The sequence below is a fragment of the Astyanax mexicanus genome, chromosome 19 (assembly GCF_023375975.1).
Source record: "Astyanax mexicanus isolate ESR-SI-001 chromosome 19, AstMex3_surface, whole genome shotgun sequence".
In the NCBI taxonomy this organism is placed as follows: Eukaryota; Metazoa; Chordata; class Actinopteri; order Characiformes; family Acestrorhamphidae; genus Astyanax; species Astyanax mexicanus.
Genome location: NC_064426.1, coordinates 948,135 through 972,500, shown reverse-complemented (window position 1 = coordinate 972,500; position 24,366 = coordinate 948,135). Strand labels below are relative to the sequence as shown.

At 39.3% G+C, this 24,366-nt stretch overlaps 1 protein-coding gene across 1 annotated transcript in view; it reads right to left on the bottom strand.

Annotated features, from left to right (window-relative positions):
• Window positions 1-24,366, bottom strand: part of ankrd50 (ankyrin repeat domain 50) — a 47,198-nt gene that overhangs the window by 16,905 nt on the left and 5,927 nt on the right. The window contains exon 3 of the mRNA XM_007260309.4: window positions 13,917-14,149. Within this exon, the coding sequence (XP_007260371.3) occupies window positions 13,917-14,149 (233 nt within the window). The remainder of the gene's footprint in view (window positions 1-13,916; window positions 14,150-24,366) is intronic.

Sequence of the window (24,366 nt, the reverse complement as noted above, 5' to 3'; positions counted from 1 at the left end):
GATATTACAGGTGGAGCTGGGATTACGATGCAGCATTAAACACATTTAGAAATTCATACCGGATCTCACAGATCTCTATGGTGGTAGTCACTCCATTGCAGCACCTCCCTAGATAATGCTAATCCAGCTCCAGAAGAGCTTAAATCTCAACTTTAACACCATTACAGAACAAATCCAGCCTCTCAAACTCAAAACCTCTTAAATCCCTCACAGGACATGGTCTTAATGTCTTAATCTCGTCAGGCTGGGTTATGATATCTGTTCAGTGAGCAGCAGTTTAGCTTAGCATGAGGCTAAAATCATATTTAAACTGATTATTAGCTCAGATACGTTAAAGTTAACAAGGTTTGGAGCTTGTGTGTTTGTTTTACTACGTCAGTACATTATGTGTTATGCAGCATAAATTATTTGAGTAATATTATATAAATTAAGTAATATTGGTAATGTAGGTAATATTGTACGCAGAAATAAAGTAAAGTTGGTACCACTTTAAAATAAGACTACCTTTATAAAGGGTTTATAAATGGTTTACAATTAGTTTATTAATGGTTACTAATTAGGTTGTAAATACTTTAAAAATCATTAATAATCAGTTATAACACATACGTAGAAAGGGCAACAATGACCTGTTGTTTGCCAAATAGTGAACCCAAGGCCATCTATACTGTTGCCCTTTCTACGTATGTGTTATAACTGATTATTAATGATTTTTAAGGCATTTACAACCTAACTATTAACCATTAATAAACTAATTGTAAATCATTTATGAACCCTTTATAAATTCTTATTTTAAAGTGGTACCATACAGTTTACTAAAAGAAAGGATTGACTGAAGTTCAGGTCACTTATTTACTCTGTGTAACATTTAAGTCTTGAAACTGAGTTGAAGTTACTTAAAAGATATACTGTCCCAGAAATTATTATGATAAACATTATTTTTGTAGTTTTAATCCTAAAGCCTAAAATACTGTTCACTGTTTTATATACGTGAAAAAACATACAAATAAACACTATAAACAATAGATATCATGATATCAAATATTATTGAGGTCATGTTCATTTATTGTACGATAAATCGTTATTGGAATTATTGTGACAGACCTACTGATACTAGGTGTGATCAGGGTTTTATAAAGGTGGATTGGATGAGTTATACGAGTGTTTGGTTTTACTGCAGATCCAGCAGATGGAGATCAGCTGAAACTATCATCAGTTTTCCTCCGACTCTCTTTATCTCTTCACGGTTCTGCTGGAGCTGTGGAGCAGAGATCTCCTGCCAGGCTTATTTATGAGCAGAGTCTCGGCAGTTTAATCCAGAGCGGGGTCGAGTGGGGGACCACCACTTACGTGGCAGTGAGACGACTGAGGAAAAATCGCTAAATTAAAGAGATAATGATAGCCGTCGCAGTAATACCGCCTCGTCCTCTTAAAACAACCCTGCCAAAAATTCTATTTCCAAAAATGTCCCCGTCTTACCTCAAATGTAGGTTAGGAGGCCACGATTACCATCACACTGTGTTGGGAAACTGCTGGAGATACGTCCAAAAGTATCCTCCAATGAGTTAAATGAGTTAAACTGCTTTAAAAAGAACGTATTCTACCTCTTTTACACAACAGAAGATTAAAACAATAGGTCTATATTCTATATAAAACATGTTCATGATTTTTTTTTACAAACATAAAGATAAAAATCTCAGATCTCACCACCAGCTATTCTATTCTATTCTTCTTTCTTCTATTCTTCAGTTTCAATCCCTTTCAAAACAAGCCGTTTAAGAGCTCTGTCACTTTTATGCAAATATTAAAGCTTGAGCGTTTACTACACACACAGGTTTGCGTTAGCTTATGATGCTAAATGGCAAAACACGAAAACAAGCTAGTTCATACGTAACTGTGATAAAACTCCCTCAACTTGCCACCAAGAGTAGGTACAGATCCCTCCTTCAGAAGAAGTCTTCTGGCTAATTCAAATAATCGAAATGACTTTTCTTCAACTGTGGGTGGGACTCTGGAGGGGTTTAATGGGTGACTCCAGAAGACTCCACCCAAATATTTTCCACAAGTCAGAGCAGCGTCCTTTAGCTTTCACGGGACATGACAAAAGTCACAGGTCATGATTTTACAATGCTGTTTCCAGTATGTTAATGAATAAAATAGTATAGTCATATATTCAGGTATTGTGGGTGCTATCTAGTGGGTGGGGTTTAAACAATACACTAAATAAACCACTTCTGACACCAATCTTAACATCTAAACTTATACAAAATAATCAGCACTGTGTTTTTGCAAATCGATACAGGATCGCATAACAAAATATATATATATATATATATCCTACACTACTACTTTATATAGTTTAATATATTACAATATTGTATAACTGAAACTCATAAAGTCATTGTATAAGATCATGTGTAGAATTATAGAGTAAAGAACAAATGTAAAGTTAAGCCTGGAAGTTTCTTTAAATTGAGATTTTATTAATTTAACACTAAAGTCAGAATCAGAATATCTCTATTTACCTCTATTTATCTCAGATACTGAGTTACGCAGACATATTTAGAATTCTTAAAGGAGGTTCCCTTTAGCATCTTTTGCTAATCCTAACAGTAAACAGAGGCAGATGCTAAACTACGTAAACCTAACGCTCTTCAGGAGCGCACACTTTAGCTAAATGGCTTGTTTTTCAGTGGGTTTAGTGCGCATTAAAGCACTTTCTAAAAGCCCTCTGTGAGTGTGTGTATAAGTGTGTGTGTGTGTGAGAGTGTGTGTATATAAGTGTGTGTGTGTGTGTGTGTGAAAGAGTGTGTGTACAGAGTGGATTCCTGTCGTGTTTCTAAGCTTCACACAAAAACATTGTTGAGAGCAGGTCTGTTAGCGCTGTTAGCGCTGTTAGCTAACGGACGGACATTCCTGCTCAGACCCCGACTCGACCCCAGAGTGACCCCTGCGTGACACCTTCTGTTTCACCCTCAGAGCTCCTCAGAAACCTCTGTGTTTCAGAGCTAAGCTAAGCTAACTATCCAGCTAAAAACATGCTAAAAGGTTTGGGTTGTTTGTTAAAAACTACTTTCCATTTTGGTTAAAAAGAGGTCTTTTGAAGTGTCTGAAAACTTTTCACCTTTCACCTCTCTCTCAGACTCCGGCTGCTGATGGAGAAACAGCATGATCTACTGCACTCTCTCTCTCTCTCTCTCTCTCTCTCTCTCTCTCTACTACTGTACTGTAGGTAAGTAAAGTAGGGTGTAATGATGGTGACCGGCAGTGTCTGGCTAGAATCGTCCATTTAAACATAATAAACACAGACTCTAAACTCAGCACCCTGTTGATCAGACAGTGTTAATCTCAGTTTTGTGTTATTTTAGTTTTTTTTAATAAACTGAATTTAATAAGCGGTTATGATGTTATTTGGACGACGGCACGCGGCGCACAAACTCAAAATTACTGTTTAGAGACAGAAAAACAAAACAAATCCTCAAATGTGGGAGCGGTTTAGTGTTTAGTGTGTGTGTGTGAGTGTGTCTCTGTAACTTTACAGATCTAAAATGAGCTCTTTAAATATAATGTTTTTCTCCAGAGACAAACCAACAGAGGATTAAAACAACACGCTGAGCGCAAACACACAGTTTAATCTGTGTTTAAACTAACACTTTATTTATTTATATATATATATATTTTTTTTGTAATTTTCTTTCTATTGGGAAAGTGCTTCTAAAAAGAAAAAACAATACAAAAATCTCCCTCGTGTTCACCTTATTCATACATCTCAAATAATTGCTATAAAATACTGTTATAAAACAGAAAATAATTTAATTAAATACTAATGAAAATATTCTGTATTTAAGTTTAACATCCCTTTTTCTGACTTTTCCCTTATATTCTATTATTTTTATAAACATAATTTAATCAAAAATAAAGTTTACTTGCAAAAAATGGGAGTGCAAATAAAAAATAGTTTGGGAGGGGCTCTGAGTGATGTATGGGTTTAGGAGCGGGAGCTGATTGGGCTGAACAGTGTGCCTCTGATAGCAGAGGTAGTATTGATTGACCAAACTGCACAGTTAAACCTAAAAGAGGGCACTACAGAGGGGGAAATAACTTCAATAAATGCGTGTTATAAGTTCAGAAAAGGTTTATAACATTTTCATGCAGAACTGGTGTGTTAACTGTGTTTTATCATTTCAAATAAGCACATTTTAATTCTTAAAGTGTTTGAGAGCATCAGTTAAAGTAAAGTAGTGAAGAGGCAGAGTTACAGGTATACAGTGATTATACAGTATTTTGTCAACTAAAAAAAGAAAATTGTAAATTCGAAAAGAAGAATTTTATAATCAATAACATTAGAATGGTGAAACTGGCACTCATCAGGACCGGCCAGATAAAAGCACCTGCATGCTTCTTCACAGAGTATTTTGGTTTGTTTAACACTGTTTTTAAGTTACTACATGATTCCTTATTTGTCCCTTTATAATCTGATAGATCACTTTACTACTCATTTATTAAATAAAAAATAAATAAAAATATGGAATGAGGAGGTGTGTTTAAGCTTTTTGATTGGTTCTGGTAGTTGTGTTGGAACTGAGAGTCTGAGGTTGAGTATAGAGAACCGTTAGATGCTGTAGAGAAACCGGTTCCCCTGGTTCTGGACGGGCTGAATAAAGCTGAGCAGATGGTTTTCAGGACTGTTGATAAACAGAACTCAGAGACAGTATTTCAGCTCGGAGGATCTGAGCCCCCCCCGACCCAAACGGCACCATCTGTCTGTAATAAACTCCGCCTCAGAGGAAACTTGGACGCTGTGCAGCGAGAGACGCTACATCAGCTAATACTCCCGTTAGCGTGCTAATAGCAACCAGTGAGGAGAGAGCTAATACATACCGGCACTGCCTTTACCACATGCTTTAATATATCATTAACTAATGATTAATTACTATTATTTTTAACATTTTAAGGAACTAAAAAGTTGCTAATTAACAGCAATTTATAAACATTCGTCAGATTCAAAATTCTTATTACTAGCGCTTTATTAATGTTCAAATTCTGATGAGCTTCTGATTCGTTAAAATTTCTAAATACGAATATCAATGCAGATGATAAATTGTCATGTGTAAATATTTGTTGATATTCAAATTCTAATGAACTAATGCTTTTGTTCACATCTACTGATCATTAGTTAAAATATATATTTATGAAAAAAGGTATTATAAAGTGTTACCCATGCTTTTTATAGCAACACTGTATTATACTCTGAACTTTCCACCTTAGATCTACAGTATTTTACAATGAACATCAGTTTTAAAGGCCTTAAAATAGAACCCTGTGGGACACCAGGTTTATTCAATGTTTTATTATTTAATTTTATTTTCTACATTAAGAAAAATGAATAGTACAGAGATCCAGGCTATAAAGGAACACATAATAAATAGGGCTGCACGATATTGGAGAAATTTGACATTGCAAATGTTCTTTTTTATTTATATTTTTAGATATATATCGTGATATTAAACAATGCAGGGCATCACTTTTATGTCACCAGCCCCGCCCCCACCCACGCACTCTCCAGACCAATCAAGAGTCAGAGCAGACGAGTAATCAGTAACAACAACAGTAATCAGGCATTTAAATGCTTTTTAAAAGGTAAATAAGATTAAGAATTTTCTGGGATTAAAAGTGTGAATTCAGCTGTAACTGGAAATATCTGCGCTGCTAAACTGTGCTGGACTGAGGAGCACAGCTTTCCACACGTGATCACGTTTACAAGCACGTGCCCAACCATGTGGATGGAGGCCATGCTCTTATTTCGTGTTTACACCTCCCCCTCCCCTTGCACTTCTCAGGCAGCAGCAGCCCGTCACTCACACAGGCACAGAGACAGCGCTGTGTATCTACTTCTTCTTGTATCAAGAATTGCCTTAAGTGACGTTGCACGTCCTGATAGTCCCGATGTGACTACTGCGCATGCACACATCACAATGAAGATGCTTAAACGATATATATCGTGCATCTCTAACCCAGATGATGTGCTGAAAGTAAAGCAGAAGAGTTTTACTGTACAGACTGAGAGATTACTGTAACACAGTTCCTCCTGAAGGCATGCTAGAACCGGTTCTAATAGCAGGTTCTCAGACGAGCTTCAGTTAACGACTGGCACCGAATAAAAGTGTGAGATTTTCACCGCCGTGATGATTACGCCTGAAAACACGGCACAGAGAAACTGCTATTTATACCACCGCAAACTCACATTCCTCATATACACCCCCAACCCACTGCATACCTGTAATTAACTCTATATTAACTCTATATAACATTAGAATATATTTAAATAAACATTAATAAAGTCAGAGATCAGTGAGAGTGTCTTAGTTAGAGTTTTTTTTATCTGATTGAGGTTATGAGGTTATGTATAGGTTTGGATAGGTATGTATGGATGGATGGATTACAGTTATATAAATTTGAGATGTATAGAAATGTGTGTGTGTGTGTGTGAGAGTAGAGAGGATGAATAATTTGAATGTGTTCGGCTGGCGGCGGTTAGTTTTTACGAGAACACTCCAGCCAGTGCCCGAAATACTTCTCACATAATTACAGTGTCTCTTCTCACATAACTCTCTAAATTGTGTGTGTGAGTGTGTGTGTGAGTGTGTGTGTGTGTGTGTTTGTGTTGTATTGTGGTTTGTGTGTCAGTATAACTCATTTCAAAGGACAAACAAACCAAAAAAACATTAAATTGCAACCAGCGATGCTGCTTCACTATGTAACACCACTGATCTGTTACACTGTTATAAAACTGACCTGTTACACTGTTATAAAACTGATCTGTTACACTGTTATAAAACTGACCTGTTACACTGTTATAAAACTGATCTGTTACACTGTTATAAAACTGACCTGTTACACTGTTATAAAACTGACCTGTTACACTGTTACACTACTGATCTGTTACACTACTGACCTGTTACACTGTTATAAAACTGACCTGTTACACTGTTGCACTACTGATCTGTTACACTGTTATAAAACTGACCTGTTACACTGTTATAAAACTAACCTGTTACACTGTTATAATACTGACCTGTTACACTGTTATAATACTGATCTGTTACACTGTTATAAAACTGACCTGTTACACTGTTACACTACTGATCTGTTACACTGTTATAAAACTGACCTGTTACACTGTTATAAAACTGACCTGTTACACTGTTATAAAACTGACCTGTTACACTACTGACCTGTTACACTGTTATAAAACTGACCTGTTACACTGTTACATTACTGACCTGTTACACTGTTATAAAACTGATCTGTTACACTGTTATAAAACTGACCTGTTACACTGTTATAAAACTGATCTGTTACACTGTTATAAAACTGACCTGTTACACTGTTATAATACTGATCTGTTACACTGTTATAAAACTGACCTGTTACACTGTTATAAAACTGATCTGTTACACTGTTATAAAACTGATCTGTTACACTACTGACCTGTTACACTGTTATAATACTGATCTGTTACACTGTTATAAAACTGACCGGTTACACTGTTATAATACTGACCTGTTACACTGTTATAAAACTGACCTGTTACACTGTTACACTACTGACCTGTTACACTACTGACCTGTTACACTGTTATAAAACTGACCTGTTACACTGTTACATTACTGACACATAAAATAACATTCTACTCTACATTAACTCTAATAATCAGTAAACCATAACAGTTTTCACTCTGTAAAACCACTATTCCTACAAGAACACTCTATTAATAATAATAATAATAATAATAATAATAATAATAATAATAATAATAATAATAATAATAATAATAATAATAATAATAATATATTTTATTTCAGTGTCAGAACTTCAGAACTGATATCAATTTATCACTATTAATAAAATATCAATAAAAATATTCAGTAAAGGACAACTGACTGCAACTGACTCTACAACTAACCTGCAACAAACTCAATACCGTAACACAAAGACTGATTTGCTGATTAACATGTATTTCAGTAAATAATGTTAATATGAGGTTACATAGGATAGAAATAGAACAAAACCAAACAATGTCCAGAACTGAACTCAGATCAGATTAGGAGTTATCAGACCTTCACTCAGCTTCCTGCTGCTGACCTTCCAGCTTCCAGCTACACTTTAAACACTGTGATACTGAGTGCTGCACCAACTCCAACATACTGTATATATACTGTATATACACACACACACAGACTGGTATAGATGAGGATAGATGTGTAAAGATGGGTATGGATGGATATGGATGGGTATAGATAAGTATTCATGTTTAAGGATGGAAATAGATGGGTACAGAGGAGTATAGACGGGTATAGATGAGTATTAATGGTATAGACAGGTATACTGTAGATGGGTATAATTGGGTATAGAATGGGTATAGATATGCATGGATGGATATATATATATGGGTATGGACGGGTATAGATAGTTATGGATGGATAAAGACAGATATAGATGGCAATAGATGGTATAATTGAGTATATATGGGTAAGAATGGATATAAATGGGTATGGATGGGTATAGAGTAGTACAGAAGGGTATGGATGGGTATATTTATTTATTTATACCTTAATATTAAGTTCAGTGTCCAGAGAACACAGGCAGCGTGTATAACTATGCAGCGTGTATTTTTAGGCTGAGCTTGACCTCGATTCCTCTCTCTCTCTCTCTCTCTCTCTCTCTCTTTCTCTCTGCTACCAGAATCTTTCCCACACAACATATAATTACCCCGTCGTCTGTCCAATCACAGCGTCTAACTTTAGCTCAGGGCGAATCGCCATTAATATAAACATCAGATGGAACATAAGATCAAACCCTGCGTCTCCAACTCCACACCACTGTGTCATTTCAGGACTTTCCCTTTCAGACACGCACACAAATATATATATATATATATATATATACACACACACACATATTACACAGTAACCCTGAGCAGGAGAACTCTGACACTAGATAACAGCGGCTCATTACAGGGGAACTTCCTGCATAATTGTGCCTCATAGATGTGCCTCTATTTTACCATGGTCAACGATCTATAAACTTCTGGAACTTTAATTCCCATAATCCACCTGGCCTTATGTACAATGAGCATTCAGGCAAGTACTCAATCAACCCCACTCACAAGGTATAACTTACAACTTATAGATAGATATTAAGACTTTCCCAACGGTAAAGGGTTGCTATTACAACCATCGGCAACCCAACCGAATTCAATTCTATGAAAGGCCACTTCCTCCCTGTGTTAAAAGTGATCCCAAAGCCACTTTATTAATCCATAAAGAACCAAACCAGCATTTCAGACCATCATCAAGCACATAACTCAACATTTCCCCAAAGGTAGGCACAATCCTAATTAACACCCATTCATCAACAGCCCCTATGAAACCAAACGTGCAACCCAACACCTCAGAGAATGGCGCTAATGGTCTTACTGACACCATTTATTAATTTCCAATACCACGACTGATTGATCCCAAAGGTAAAAACAAACATCCTCTTCATTTACACCCCCAAGGAAAGCAAACCCACAAGCCAACACCTCCTGATTGGTGTGGTACAGTTGGACCGTCTTTATCTTTGACTGCGTTGCACAGCGTTCACTGTGGCACTGTTTCTATAATCTTCTGCAACGACTTATTTTAATCCAGTGTTGCATTAATTTAGTAATTTTTCGCAAATTAGGCATGCATGATATTGAAATTTTATTGGTATGTCAATGTCAATGTCGCCAACAACTCCTTAACAACACTGTATCAACACCATATCAACACCCTAACAACACTGTATCAACACTCTAACAACACCATATCAACACCCTAACAACACCGTATCAACACCCTAACAACACCATATCAACACCCTAACAACACCATATCAACACCCTAACAACACTGTATCAACACTCTAACAACACCATATCAACACCCTAACAACACCGTATCAACACCCTAACAACACCATATCAACACCCTAACAACACCATATCAACACCCTAACAACACCATATCAACACCCTAACAACACTGTATCAACACCCTAACAACACCATATCAACACCCTAACAACACCGTATCAACACCCTAACAACACAGTATCAACACCCTAACAACACCATATCAACACCTTAACAACACCATATCAACACCCTAACAACACCATATCAACACCCTAACAACACCATATCAACACCCTAACAACACCGTATCAACACCCTAACAACACAGTATCAACACCCTAACAACACCATATCAACACCCTAACAACACCGTATCAACACCCTAACAACACCATATCAACACCCTAACAACACCGTATCAACACCCTAACAACACCATATCAACACCCTAACAACACCGTATCAACACCCTAACAACACCATATCAACACCCTAACAACACCGTATCAACACCCTAACAACACCGTATCAACACCCTAACAACACCATATCAACACCCTAACAACACCATATCAACACCCTAACAACATCATATCAACACCCTAACAACACCATATCAACACCCTAACAACACTGTATCAACACCCTAACAACACCATATCAACACCCTAACAACACCGTATCAACACCCTAACAACACCATATCAACACCCTAACAACACCATATCAACACCTTAACAACACCATATCAACACCCTAACAACACCATATCAACACCCTAACAACACCGTATCAACACCCTAACAACACAGTATCAACACCCTAACAACACCATATCAACACCCTAACAACACCGTATCAACACCCTAACAACACCATATCAACACCCTAACAACACCGTATCAACACCCTAACAACACCATATCAACACCCTAACAACACCGTATCAACACCCTAACAACACCATATCAACACCCTAACAACACGGTATCAACACCCTAACAACACCGTATCAACACCCTAACAACACCGTATCAACACCCTAACAACACCATATCAACACCCTAACAACACCGTATCAACACCCTAACAACACCATATCAACACCCTAACAACACCATATCAACACCGGACATGCGGATCCACAGCTTCCTCAGTGTTTGCCACCAGCGCCGCACATCCACCTCCCACACACTGCCTGTTTCAGACCGACACGAGGATCCATCCATCCAGAGACCCTCACCGAAAAAACACACACACACACACACACCATACACACACTTTAATAACTGCACACAGCCCAGACTCTTATATAAGAGAGAGGTGCGCTAGTGTAGGAGTTTAGAGTGGTACTCGAGGTACAATCCCACACACAGAACCAGAGAGAGAGAGAGACAGAGCGAGAGAGAGACGGATAGGGACAGAAGGAGAGGGGGATGATGTCTGGTACGGTGTAGAATGTGCCGTAGGCTATGGATTATAAAGCCTGCTGTTCAGAACTGAGCACTGCGCTCCTCCATTATCGTGGTACAGCGAGCGGCACTGATCACTGAGTGTCCTTGTTTAACCCTGACTCAACCCTGTTACTCCTGCTACTGTAATACTGTAATATATTACTGTAAATACACTCACTGACCAAAATAGCATTTATTAAGGAAAACAAGAAAAACAGTACAGCATTTATGCCTCAAATAAATGCTCATTAGCAGTGGTGACCGGCTGGTGGACCTGGATTCACTGGCCAAACATTTCCTCTAGACCTACAGCAAACTCAACGATCCGCGACCTGGAGCATCTTCAGAGGCTTATTATTTAAAATCATTCAGCATGTGTTCCTGTAGAGCTTTAATATAGTCTTCAATATTAAGTTTACAATATAAAAAAATCATAAAGATAGAAAACACACTGAATATGTATATAGATATTTACAGCTGTGGAAAAAATAAGAGAACCATCAAACCAAACTGAACTGCTTGAATTTTTGCACCAGGAGTAAAGCAGCATAAAGTTATCCAAAAGCAGTGTGTAAGACTGGTGGAGGAAGAGAACATGATGCTAAGATGCATGAAAAAAACTGTGATTAAAAACCAACCAGGGTTATTCCACCAAATATTGATTTCTGAACTTTTAAAACTTTATGAATAGGAACTTGTTTTCTTTGCATTATTTGAGAATATTTTTTGTTATTTCAGCCGTTTCTCATTTTTTGTAAATAAATGCTCTAAATGACAATATTTTTTATTTTGATATATATATATATATATATATATATATATATATATATATATATATATATATATATATATATAAATATTTTATGTCTAAGAAGACATAACAACCAAACACTGACTATTCAGAACACATCTGTTCACCAGATTTACCAGAGGAAAACCGGTGGGTTGGAACACAAGGGAAGTATCTGCTCAAAATATCTCAACAAAAATAAGAAATAGAAAAGAGAACAGAGCAGAGTGAGATAAAGGACAGAGAGTGAGGAGAATTGTGTTCAGAGGGCAGATAATCCGGATCGGCTCGGGAAAAGGCTGGAAACTTCTCAGAGCAGAAGTTCTGCTGAGCTCAGATCAGCTGAGATACAACTAATACCAACCTGAGCTTCAATCCTGTTTACTTACTTACATACCAACAACATCAACACACAACACAGCTTACTTATCCTGAGATAACACAGAGAGAGAGAGAGAGCGTGGCCGAGAGAAACAGAGAGATAACTGTGATAGTGAGAGAGAGAGAGAGAGAGAGAGAGAGAGAAAATAAAGTGTCACATCTGTTCTTCATTTATTTACAGAAGAAGTGAGAAAACGGTGATCAGTGAAGACGGAGCGTGAAATTAAAATCAGCTCCTCGTCTTCTCCATCACAGAGTGAAGAGGACACTTCCTATCTCCAGCAGGATTCACCTCACCATCATCTCTCCCGCTCAGGAACATCTGCACTAATCCCTCACACTGTAAAATCCTCCTCACACTGCTGATACACATCTTCTGCTCTTAAAAAAACAGCAGGTGTAGACTCGCTCCCTGACTTAACACAGAATAAACACGAACAAGACCTGCCTGGTGTTCAGGTAAGTCCAGTTAAGACCAAACATCATTATTTAGAAGGTGGTCTTCAACCCAGATCTACAAACTGCTAGTTAAAGGATAACTAAAACCCCTGATTTTAGTTGACTCCACCCTTAGCAGAAATTTGAAAAAGACTACAAAAATATGTAGTTTGGGAGTGGCACTGGGTGATGTATGGGTTTAAGGGTGGGGCAGGAGGGAGAGCTGATTGGGATAATCAGTGTGTCTCTGAGAGCATTGGGACATAGATGGTTGAAAAATATGATTTAGGGCTTAGTGGCTCTTTAAAACTCTCTGGAAAAAAAATAAGTTGGCTTGATTAAACTTGGGCAACATGTTAGTCAGGTTGGAAAATCTGTTGGGTAAAAGTCTGTATGGTGGTGGAACAACGGCTGGTAAAACAAATTAGCCAGGCTGGATTTGTTGGAAGAAGTGAATGGTCAAGAAGATCCTTCTGGTTGTAGCATTTTACCAAGCTGGTCATGCTGGTAGAACAAGTTGGTTCACCTCCTAGTTTAAACTTGTCATTCCAGTAATAATCCCTGCCAACCTTCTTGGTTAAATTGCTCATTTTGATGGAACCACGTCGGCCAATTGGATATAGTTGTTGCCCAAACACTCAACAACCCAACGCTGATCTACCATCTTAAACAAGATAATAAAATGAAAACTCTCCAAAATCTGGTGTTTTTACCTCAAATCCACAAGTACCTAAATGCCTCAATGCCTACAGTCAAAAATTTACAAGAGCAAATACAGAAATCAAATATATCCTTAAACTGATTAACTTTCCAATTTCAGCCCAGATTTAAAAACTTATAATCAGAAACACTGATTCAATCAGAGAAATCATGAACAAGCCATTAGACCGTGATCATGTGTGTTTAGACTCACCTGTGAAGAGCTTGGTGATGTTCTTGTTCTGCCGTCGTCCGGAGCAGATGAGGAGGAGCCAGGGGGGGAGGAGCTCGTGGTGGGCGGCCAGCAGTTCTCCGATGCTGCGGGGGCTGGAGGCGCTGGACCTGGACTCGCCCTCCGCCGCCTTCACGCCTTCATCCACAGAGTCCACCAGCAGGAACAGGGCCTGAGGGGGGGGCTTACAGCTCAGCAACGGCAACAGCACACACCTGAGAGAGGGGGAGGGGCCAGAAACAACAAGTAACATTTAATACTGATGCTGATGAGATAGCGATGAACGTCTGACTGGTGACTGTTGGCGTCTGTCTAGGTTGTATTCAGTCAGTGGAGCTCCTGTGTTTTCTGTTACCAAGATAAACAAGATAAAACTCCAGAAATGTACCTGAACACACCTCATTTCCAGAACACCACGCCCATCAGTGTAGATATATTCAGAAGATCTGCTGCTGTTTAAACTTTTGGTGGGGTGTAAGATAGCAATTAGCATCACAACACACCGTGTTCAGTGTGTAAGATAGGATCTAATTAGTGCTGGGATAAAACAACAATGTTCATTTTAATCAAATATAAAGCTATAAATAGCAAAATCAGAGAAACTGATTCAGAAACTGAAGTGCTCTCTGGATCTGGTTCTGATTCTGGATCAGTTGTCTCACTCCGGGCCTGGCCGACTCTGATTCGGTCCAGAGCTAATGGCTAATCCAGCGCCAGCTGGGCTCCTCATCACCTCCAGCGTAGCTGCCCCTGTTATTGCCTGCTAAAAACACTAAGCTGGCAGCCAGGGGGGTAAACGCCACGGCTGAACCACAGCCAACACACACACACACACACTATACACACACACACACTATACACACACACACACACTCAGTGAGAGAGAGGGGGTGAAATGTGACAGTTAGTAAAGATGTTGAGAGTGGTGGGCAGAGCCGGGCACCGTGCCCACGTCTTATAGATTTACTGAGTTACACTCCCTCACTGCACTGACACACTGTGTGTGTTTTGTGTGTGTGTGTGTGTGTGTGTAGAGTGTGTGTGTGTGTGTGTGTGGTCCCTGTGTGGGCATCTAGCGTGAAAGTTTCCCAGCATGCACTCCTCCAGCACAGCTCTGGCAACTCGCCAGCAGGCGGCCAATCAGAGGAGGCGAACAGCAGGTGAGGGAAGCTCAGTTATTTACTGTTTACTTTAACGCTTTAGTGAGCTTTAATACTGATATTACATAACTTACTATATTACTAACTGTTTACAGACACACCTTTTAATGAATTATGCATTTATTCAAATGACTACATAGAGCTACATTCACTGCTGACACAAATGTGCAAATGCACACAAATGCACGCAGTGTGGGACTAACTCTCCCGTAGAAGAAGAGAACAAGTATCGGCAATAAAATTGTGTGACAGTAACTACCTCCACCATGTTTAGAAGCTAGACTTTATTCTGAGGGGTCTTAGTTACAGTAACAAGTGTGTAAAAAAGTCTGCTTTTTAGGTTTACTGTTGATGTGTGTGAAGTGAGCTGCCTGTGCTTTAAGAATAATACTGAATCATATTAAAAATGAACTGAATTAAACTGAATCGAGTTGAAATGAGGATTTATAAATCCAATGCATTTTGTGAAAAATCATCACAGATTTGAGTTCTGTTGAGGTCAGGCCTTTATTCTTATTCTTAGACTGTCTCCTTCTTTCTGTGTGTGTGTGTGTGTGTGTGTGTGTGTGTGTGTGTGTGTGTGTGTGTGTGTGTGTGTGTGTGCGTGCATCTTCGAAGACCTGGAGGTGAGTTGGAGTTTAGCCAGCACTGCAGAGACAACCAATCAGATTATTCCAGACAGGGCACAACCCAGGATTTGTGCACCACACACACACACACACACACACACACACACAAACACACACACACTTTCTCACACACACACACAGACAAGAAGAAGGAGACAGTTCTCTGAGGCAGAACATCACATCATCTGCGATCTCTCGGCAACAAGAACGACATCATCAGCATCCTTAGATAACCCCGCCCCCCCCACACAACCCCGCCTCCTCCAGACGCCCAACAGCCGCCTCAGCATCTCCGCCTCTCCACTCGTCTACCTCCCACCTGCTGCTACCCATCTCTCTCCCTTCCTCCCTCTCTTTCTCTCTCCCTTCCTCTCTCTCTCTTTACCTCTCTCCCTTTCTCTCTCCACCTCTCTCCCTTCCTCTCTCTCTCTCTCTCTCTCTCTACCTATCTCTCTTTTCCTCTCTTTCTCCATCTCTCTCTTTATCTCTCTCTCTCTCTTTTCCTCTCTCCCTTTCTCTCTCTACCTCACTCCCTCTCTTTCTCTCTCACTTTCTCTCTCTCTACCTCTCTCTCTCTCTCTCAGTTCCATCACAGATGTTTTTTATCGTCTGTCAAACTCAACCACACATTTATTATACATTTATTTACTAACTTTATAAATATATTGTTTATTTATTGATTTGCAACAACAGTAAAAGTAGAAAACACTAAACATCAAACGGTTCAGACTTCCATTATTCTTTAAAAACCTCAGAAAACACAACAGCAGACACTACGCTCATCATCACAACACAGATGCACCCATTTGGAATAAACTGGCCGGAGTGAATCTTGGTGGGTAGTCATGCCAGACTGTCATGGAAGGACTCAGAATATCAGTGGGTCGTATCACGCTATTATACTGTGGGATATTGTCAGTAAATTACATATACATCCAAATATCTAAAATATTCACAAAAAATCTTCCACTTGTCATCATCTCCAAATGCCCCCAAATATCTGAAAACAAACTGTGAAAAAATAGATGCACCCAGTAGGAATCAACCAACAGTAGTGGGTCATCTTCAGTGATGAGTCTCTCTTTTGTCTTGGTTGAGACACCAACGAGACCAGCGCTTCACTGTCCAGTGTCTCTTTACTGAACACTGAACACTCCGCTCTCTATTCCAGCAGGACAATACTCATCCACACACTGCTGCTGCTGCATCTCAAATCCGTACACTGCGTACTTTAAAGCACACAAAATATACTCAGAAAAGGAGGACCAACCCCCATCAAACAAACGTGCACACAAAACACGAACACACACTTAATACTGTTAATAAATGTGTGCTTTATTTAAAAGTCATGTGGCCAGCGGCAGAAAAGACTCAAACACCACACACTGTGTTTTCTAGGGGACCACACAGCATACACACACACACACACACACACACACACACACACACACATAATACACACACATAAGACACACACACACACACACACACACACTGAAGCTCCACTCAGCTATTTCTCAGCATGCTCTTCCTACATCACCGCCAACGTCCCCCACTGCGTCCGGCTGCTCTCCCACACACACACTCCGGGGGGATTACACACAGCATGAATTCCCACCATTACACACACACACACACACACACACTGTACCAACCATTACAGTACTGTTACAGTACTGCAGTACAGTGTAGTAGTAGCATGCAACTTTACAAGGGAAATCAGAAACACAGACCCTGATTATTGTTAGGTGGAGGAATAGCAGGTTAGGGGAAGTGTTGGGGCCACCAAAGAAACCCACAAATTAAAGTATTTTCCTAGTTAAAAATGACGATAACCACTTTATTGCCATAGTTTAATGTGTAGTTTGATGTTTTATGGCCATTATCTTCTTAACAAGCATAAAAAAGATCACTAGTAGTGTGTCTTAGTATATAGCCTTAAACCTTAAATAGTGGAACCAGAGGCACCAGAGCTTGCAGCATATAAATACACACACACACACACACACATGTGTATATGTATACATGTATATGTATATATATATATATATATATATATATATATATATATATATATAAAATCACCATTCAGTGGAAAAAAATAGATATTATTTTTATCTCTATCACCCAGCCTTACTCTAGACCATCTTAACGATCTAACTCAAGCCTCTCTCTCTCTTCCATTATTTCTCTCACTCTCCATCTGTCTCTCTCTCCCTCTCTCTCTCTCTCTCTCTCTCTCTACTGGTTTTATTGCTGAGCTCATTTCTCTGCTAAAAAAGCAACAAGCCTGTTGCAGTCCCCACCACGGTCTCGACTACGTGGACTCAGCTGAGTCATCTCCCACCCAGGCAGCCGGCCGAGCGCGAGAGCACGAGAGAGAGAGAGAGAGAGAGAGAGAGAGACCTTACTTTCTCTACATCTCTCTTCTTTCATCCATCATTAGCCCTTACACAGCAAGACTCCTCTCTCTTTCTTTCTCTTTCTCTTTCTTACCAACCGCTTTCTGTCTGTTTCAAACTCTCTCGTTTTTCCCATTTCTCCTCCTTTCCTTCTCTCATCCTGTTTTCTTTCCTCTCTTCCCCCTTTTCTATCAATTTCTCATTTTGTTTCGAATAGCCCCTCTCTCTCTTTGCCTTATACTCTCTCTTAATCTCTTTTCTCTGTTCTTTTTCTTTGTGCTTTCTGTTCTTCTTTCCTTTTGCATCTCCCCTGACTTCACTCTCTCTCTCTCTCTCTCTCTCTCTCTCTCTCTCTCTCTCTCTGTGGAACAGTATCAGTTATCTGCAGCTCTCTTGTTTTCCATTACTGCAGTTCTGAATGATGGGCTGCAGGCTGCTGTAGAGCTCGCTCTCGCCTCTGTTAGAGGAAACTCTGAGAATACACACTCTATACAGGAGTTTCAGTGAAGTTCGCCAGCACCAAGGCTGGAGCAGTATTAGCATTAGCATAAGCCGCTAACCACAGCGCTAAGTGCTAGCTCTTTTCCCATTCAGAGGTGAGTATATCGTTTACTGTGTTAAAATAAGCTACGTGGAAAGAACTGCTAGCTAAAATCACCCTGCTTTACCGAAACATTCCATAGCACTTAATAGCTGCTAATGCTAATGCTCCAGCCTTAGTGCTGGAGAAATTTGTGAATCTAAGCTTACTCACCCAAATAAATAGTTTTCAGGAGAAAAAAAAAAATCTGTGTAGATTAACATCCAGCGCTTGTTTGGCTTTAAAAGAAAGTCTATTTACAGTTTTGATTACTTAGCTTAGCTTAGCTTTACTTAACTTAGTTAGCTAATTACCCCCTCCCCCACCACCACCGAGCAGTGAGACCTGCTGAATTAGAAATTCCTTATAATGTCTTTTAAAATTTGCCTTATAATACAGTGCAGTTTATAGTCAGAAAAATACAGTATTGAGCTTAGATTAATCAGTATTATAGATATTACACCAGAATGAGACGATGCTAAATCACATGCTGCGGAAGAAGCGGATACAGGAATTGTTCCAACTGTGTTGGAATGTGTGTTTTTGGTCTGAAATGCAGGAATGGATGTTTATTAATGAATAAAATGAAGTGAACAGTGTGTGTACAGTTTATAGTTAAAGGCAGTAAAGTGGAGACCCTACTGCTGACCCTCCACCCACCACCACCACACTCAACCTCCACCAAACATCATCACATCCTGTCCTCTCAGCAAATCAGCTCCCATCACTCCAGACCTCCAACATCACCCAGCTAATTCCCCCTCAGAGCGTCAGTAAGAGTGTGTGTGTGTGTGTGTGTGTGTGTGTGTGTGTGCAGTAAAATGATGGTCCTCTCCACACAGCAGTCTAAACAGACTCAGACAGCTTCTAAATTAACCAACAAAACCCTGCTGTGTTTGTAAAACAGAGTACGTAAAATACGACGCCGCTCGCTCCGAGCTCCAGCTCACTCCATCTCTGTCTCACTCAGAGAACCTGTTCAGATCCCACAGAACCAGAAGAAATCCTCCGGAATTTTAGGGAAGATGACCAAGCACAGCAACGCTGTCAAAAGTTCTCAGTAATAAGAAGAAACAGACAAAGCTAAAAGTTCAACTAACTAACGCCCACTTTCTTTCCTTAAAGGAGTTTATTATCAAAATGTATATCATTTCAATTAATTTCCCCTTTAGGACACATTTAGTTCATCAGACGTGATTATACAGTTTCTGACACTGTAGGACTCAATGCCGTCTTTAAACCCACGAGCTTTAAACACAACCTGCAATGTTTCTTTGCTGCACATATGAACAAATGCTGTGTATATACGAAATCAAAACTAAACATTTAGCCACACTCAGCAAAGCATCGTTTGAATTTTGAGAAACTACATATGAAAATTACAATTGAAAAAAATAAGAAAGCACTTAAAAATGATGAGTTTCTTTGATTTTACCAAATGTAAAAGCTCTGGAATATAATCAAGAGGAAGATGGATGATCACAAACCATCAAACCACCAAACTGAACTGCTTGAATTTTTACACCAGGAGTAAAGCAGCATAAAGTTATCCAAAAGCAGTGTGTAAGACTGGTGGAGGAGAACATGTACAAACACTCCAATCCATAAGCTAAATCCATAAGCCGTTCTCTGAGGTTTATTAAACATATTAGATGTTTGTACTGAAGGTTAACTAGGTACTGTCTGCAGGGAGCAGTTAGCCAACATTTCAGTAACTTTTTAATCTGTTAACATTTTAACCTGACGGATGGACTCACTGTTTCCAGTGCAGACGTCCTAAACCTCTATCTGATTTGTTGATCATGTTCCACAGCAGATAAGCCCTGAAAGCTCTGAACACCACACCAATCAATAAGCTCCAGAACCAGCTGTACCACCGGGTCTCTGGGTGAAGTCCAGCAGAACCGGAGGCCGCAGTATCTGATTGGACGGCACTAAAAAGGTTAACGGCTGATGGGCCCCGGCCGCAAATAGCTGACCGTGCACACAAAGCCAAGAATGCTCAAAATGCAAACGATGCAGTGAACCTTCACTCCAGAGTGCACTTCCTCTGAACTGCTCACCCCTCAGCTCTCTTAATGTACACTCTCTTCATTCCCCAGATCACTTCCTGCACACTATAGTGATCTGAGAGACTACAGAGTTATTACCACACGTTACTCAACCACTTAACTCCAACTAAGACCTAAGACTACAAAGGTACATCACTTCCTGTTAATAGTAAATAGTAGTAAATAGTGCTTAAATATTCAGTTTACTAACCTGAGAAACCTTAACTATTAATATCAGTGTTTAGTCTCGACCCTATAGCATCAATGTGGACTACAGAATATCAGCAGAAATCCTAACAACCCCCTGCAAAACCTCGTAGACCACCAGACATCCACAAATATGTGTCCATTTGTCCATCTTAAGAGGAAAAACATCTCAAATATTTCCATAAAGTTGTCACGCCTAATACAGACTGTGTAGCCCAAATCTATCTATCAGCCTGTATCTATCAGTGGACAGTCTCTGCTCCAGGACTACAACCCCCAGGATGCATCTGTCTCTATCACATGTCCTGACTCAACCAATCAGCTCAATTTCTCACACTCATCATCCCCCAAATTTTAGAATTGTTTTAATTTATGAGCCGAGAGGTCCAGCGGGCTAAGCGTTGCCACTATCATCGGGAGATTGCTGGGTCAAATCCCATTTATGCAGCTTGCCATCAGCTGCCAGAGCCCCGAGAGAGCACGCACAGTTGTACTTGCCCCTAGAGTGATGTGGATCAGCACAAGGTGAGCTGCGTCTGTGAGCTGATGTATCAGAACCAAGTCGCTGCGATTTCTTCCAAATATCTGTACATTCACATATCAACATATATTTCCATATATCCTCAAACATCTCCAAAAAAACATAAACATCTGAAACAATCTGCAAATATCTTCAAATGTCTCTAAACAACCCCAAAATTCGAATCATCCAACTTCAGTATCTGGCCTCACTGATGCTCCTACATTTTATGGCGCTAAAAAAGCAATCAAGTCCTACTTTCCAGCAAATTAGAGGCTGTATCTTCAGTAAATGGTGAGAAACTCTGAAGAAATCCTGGATTTTAAACATAACTCTGAATAAGGATTGGTGTCCACAAACATTTAACCGTTTCCTGTAGAGTGTAGAGCAGCAGAACAGTGAGAGATTGTTTCTATCTTAAGAATCTTCTAAACTTCTAAACACTTCAGCTCTAAAGTTCATTCACAGCCTCCCCTCCAGAGACCCCCCCGCCCCATCATTTTCCCATGATCCTCAGCAGGATGTGAGAGGTGTGATGTCACTGGTTCCGCTGTAGTTCAGAATTCCTGGGTGGATCTGGAGCTGTAGGAACCGGCGTGTCCTTGGCCTGAGCCGGAGCTGTAGCCGTACTGTAGCCGAACACAGATTCCAGCTCTGTTTAGAGAGACGCTCTGTCTGCTGCTCTGTCCTTCAGCCCGATTACCCATCAGCCACCTGGTGCTCCTCCTCATACCACAGCACCACCCGGCCTACACAACCATAAACCTGCAGCCTCTGAGGAACGCAGGGTCCCGCCGTACAGTAAGACCACCCTTACTGAGCCCCTCAACACCTTATAAACCACCAGCCCAAAGTTCTACCAGTGACAGAGCTTACTGTGGTTCTCCATCAGTCCTGGTTCTAGATATCAGCTTCTGCTAATAACCTTCAAAAAAGGAGATTATAAAGAGATATATACAGTGATATGTGAAGATATTTGAAAATGTTTGGAGACTTTTTGGAATATTTGAATTTTCTTTAGTTGTTCAGAGATGTTTGCAGATGTTTAGAGATACATGAATTTTTTCTGAGATGTTTAAAAGTGTATGGAGATGTATATGGATACGTGAAGATTTTTGCAGATATCTGGAGATATATGGAGATGCTCAGAGGTATAAGAAGATATTTGGAGATGTATGGAGATGTATATGGATATGCAAAGGTTTTTGCAGATGTTTGGAAGTTTTTACCTACTTTCAAAGCTCATTTTTAGAAGCCTGGATATTTTAAATGCCTTCTGTTGTCTGGAGATGTATAGAGCTGTATATGGATATTTAAAGATATTTGGATATTTGTATAGAGATGTTCAGAGGTATATAAAGATGTTTGGACTGGAGATGTATAGAGATGTCTTGAGATATATGAAGATATTCTGAGCTATTTGGAGATGTTTGGAGATGTATGGAGCTGTATATGGATACATTAAGATATTCAGACGTATATAAAGATGCTTGGAAGTTCCATACTTTAAAAGCTCATTCTTAGAAACCTGGGTATTTTAAATCATTTTGATTAAGCCTGGTCATCATGGTCAGGTTGGTCATAGTTGTAGACCCGCTGAACCTTCAACCTTAAACAAAACCTGTTCTTAAACAATACCTGTACTGTTACTGTTCACCTGTTTATAAGTGATAATAATAAGACATCTAGATATTAATAAACGTAAATACAGAAATAAAGCATCTGAGATCAAACTAAATAGATCTAGCTGATGATTTGTGAGGAACTGAGACAGATACTGTTTGGGGTTTAAATGGTAGAAAGCTGTAGAAAAAGAAGCATCTGAGTTTTTACACTGGAGAAGAATGTGGGCTCACTGTAAATAGCTTTGTTCTTAATTACTGTATATAATTACAGTATATAAATAAATACACTGCATTAATCCGAGCTAAAGAGCTTCAGAAAGAGGCCTGAAAGGGTTAATCTGAACCGGGCCTTCTGAAACATCTGCAGTGTTCTGAGGAAATGCCAAACTGTTAAATGTTTCCCACACTGCAGAGTAAACTGTGCTGGGAGAGCCGGGAGTTCTGGGAGTGCTGGGTCCGCTCCACCAGACCAGCTAAACAAGCCTGAAACGGCCCGGGTAGTCTCACAGCTGGAGCCGAGCCGCGCTCAGGTCCAGAACTGAAGACCGGAGCTGTAAATAAAGCAGCACTGAGGTTCTTACAGTTCTATGAGTCAGATCAGATGTGTTGGATCTGCTCAACTATATATATGTGGAATATCGCCAATACATTACACACATTTACCAAAATATGCTGTAATATTTCCAATAATCGTAAAATATTTCAAAATAGCTCCAATTATTATATTGCTTTTTTGGCATTTGTGAACATGCATATATGTGCATACATTTTACAATATAAAAAAAACTTGCACTGTCACAAAAACCTATATAAGCATGTAATAGTACATTTTTAAAATATTCCTAGTAACTACAATGTAATTATATGGTTATTAATGTGTAACTGCAAGTTATTACTGCGATTTATATAATTTATTTGATCTATTACTCTTTATTTTATATTTTATTCTTATTTAATTTTATTTTATGTAATAATTGCTATACCCCTACCGCACAAATCTGCAGGAACTGTGTATAGAGAATCCTGGAGTTATTATGGGATGGATTATCACAAGAGGAACATTAGGAACCTCTACAACTCTCTACAACATGCTGAGACATGATATTGAAGATGTCTATTTTATTTTTATTTAATTTGCTGGTTTTATCTAATAATTGCTCTCTTGGAACTGGAACGAGAGATTACAATTCCGTTCCTGTACCACTACTCTATATAGAGAATACTGGAGTTATTATGGGATGGATTATCACAGGAGGAG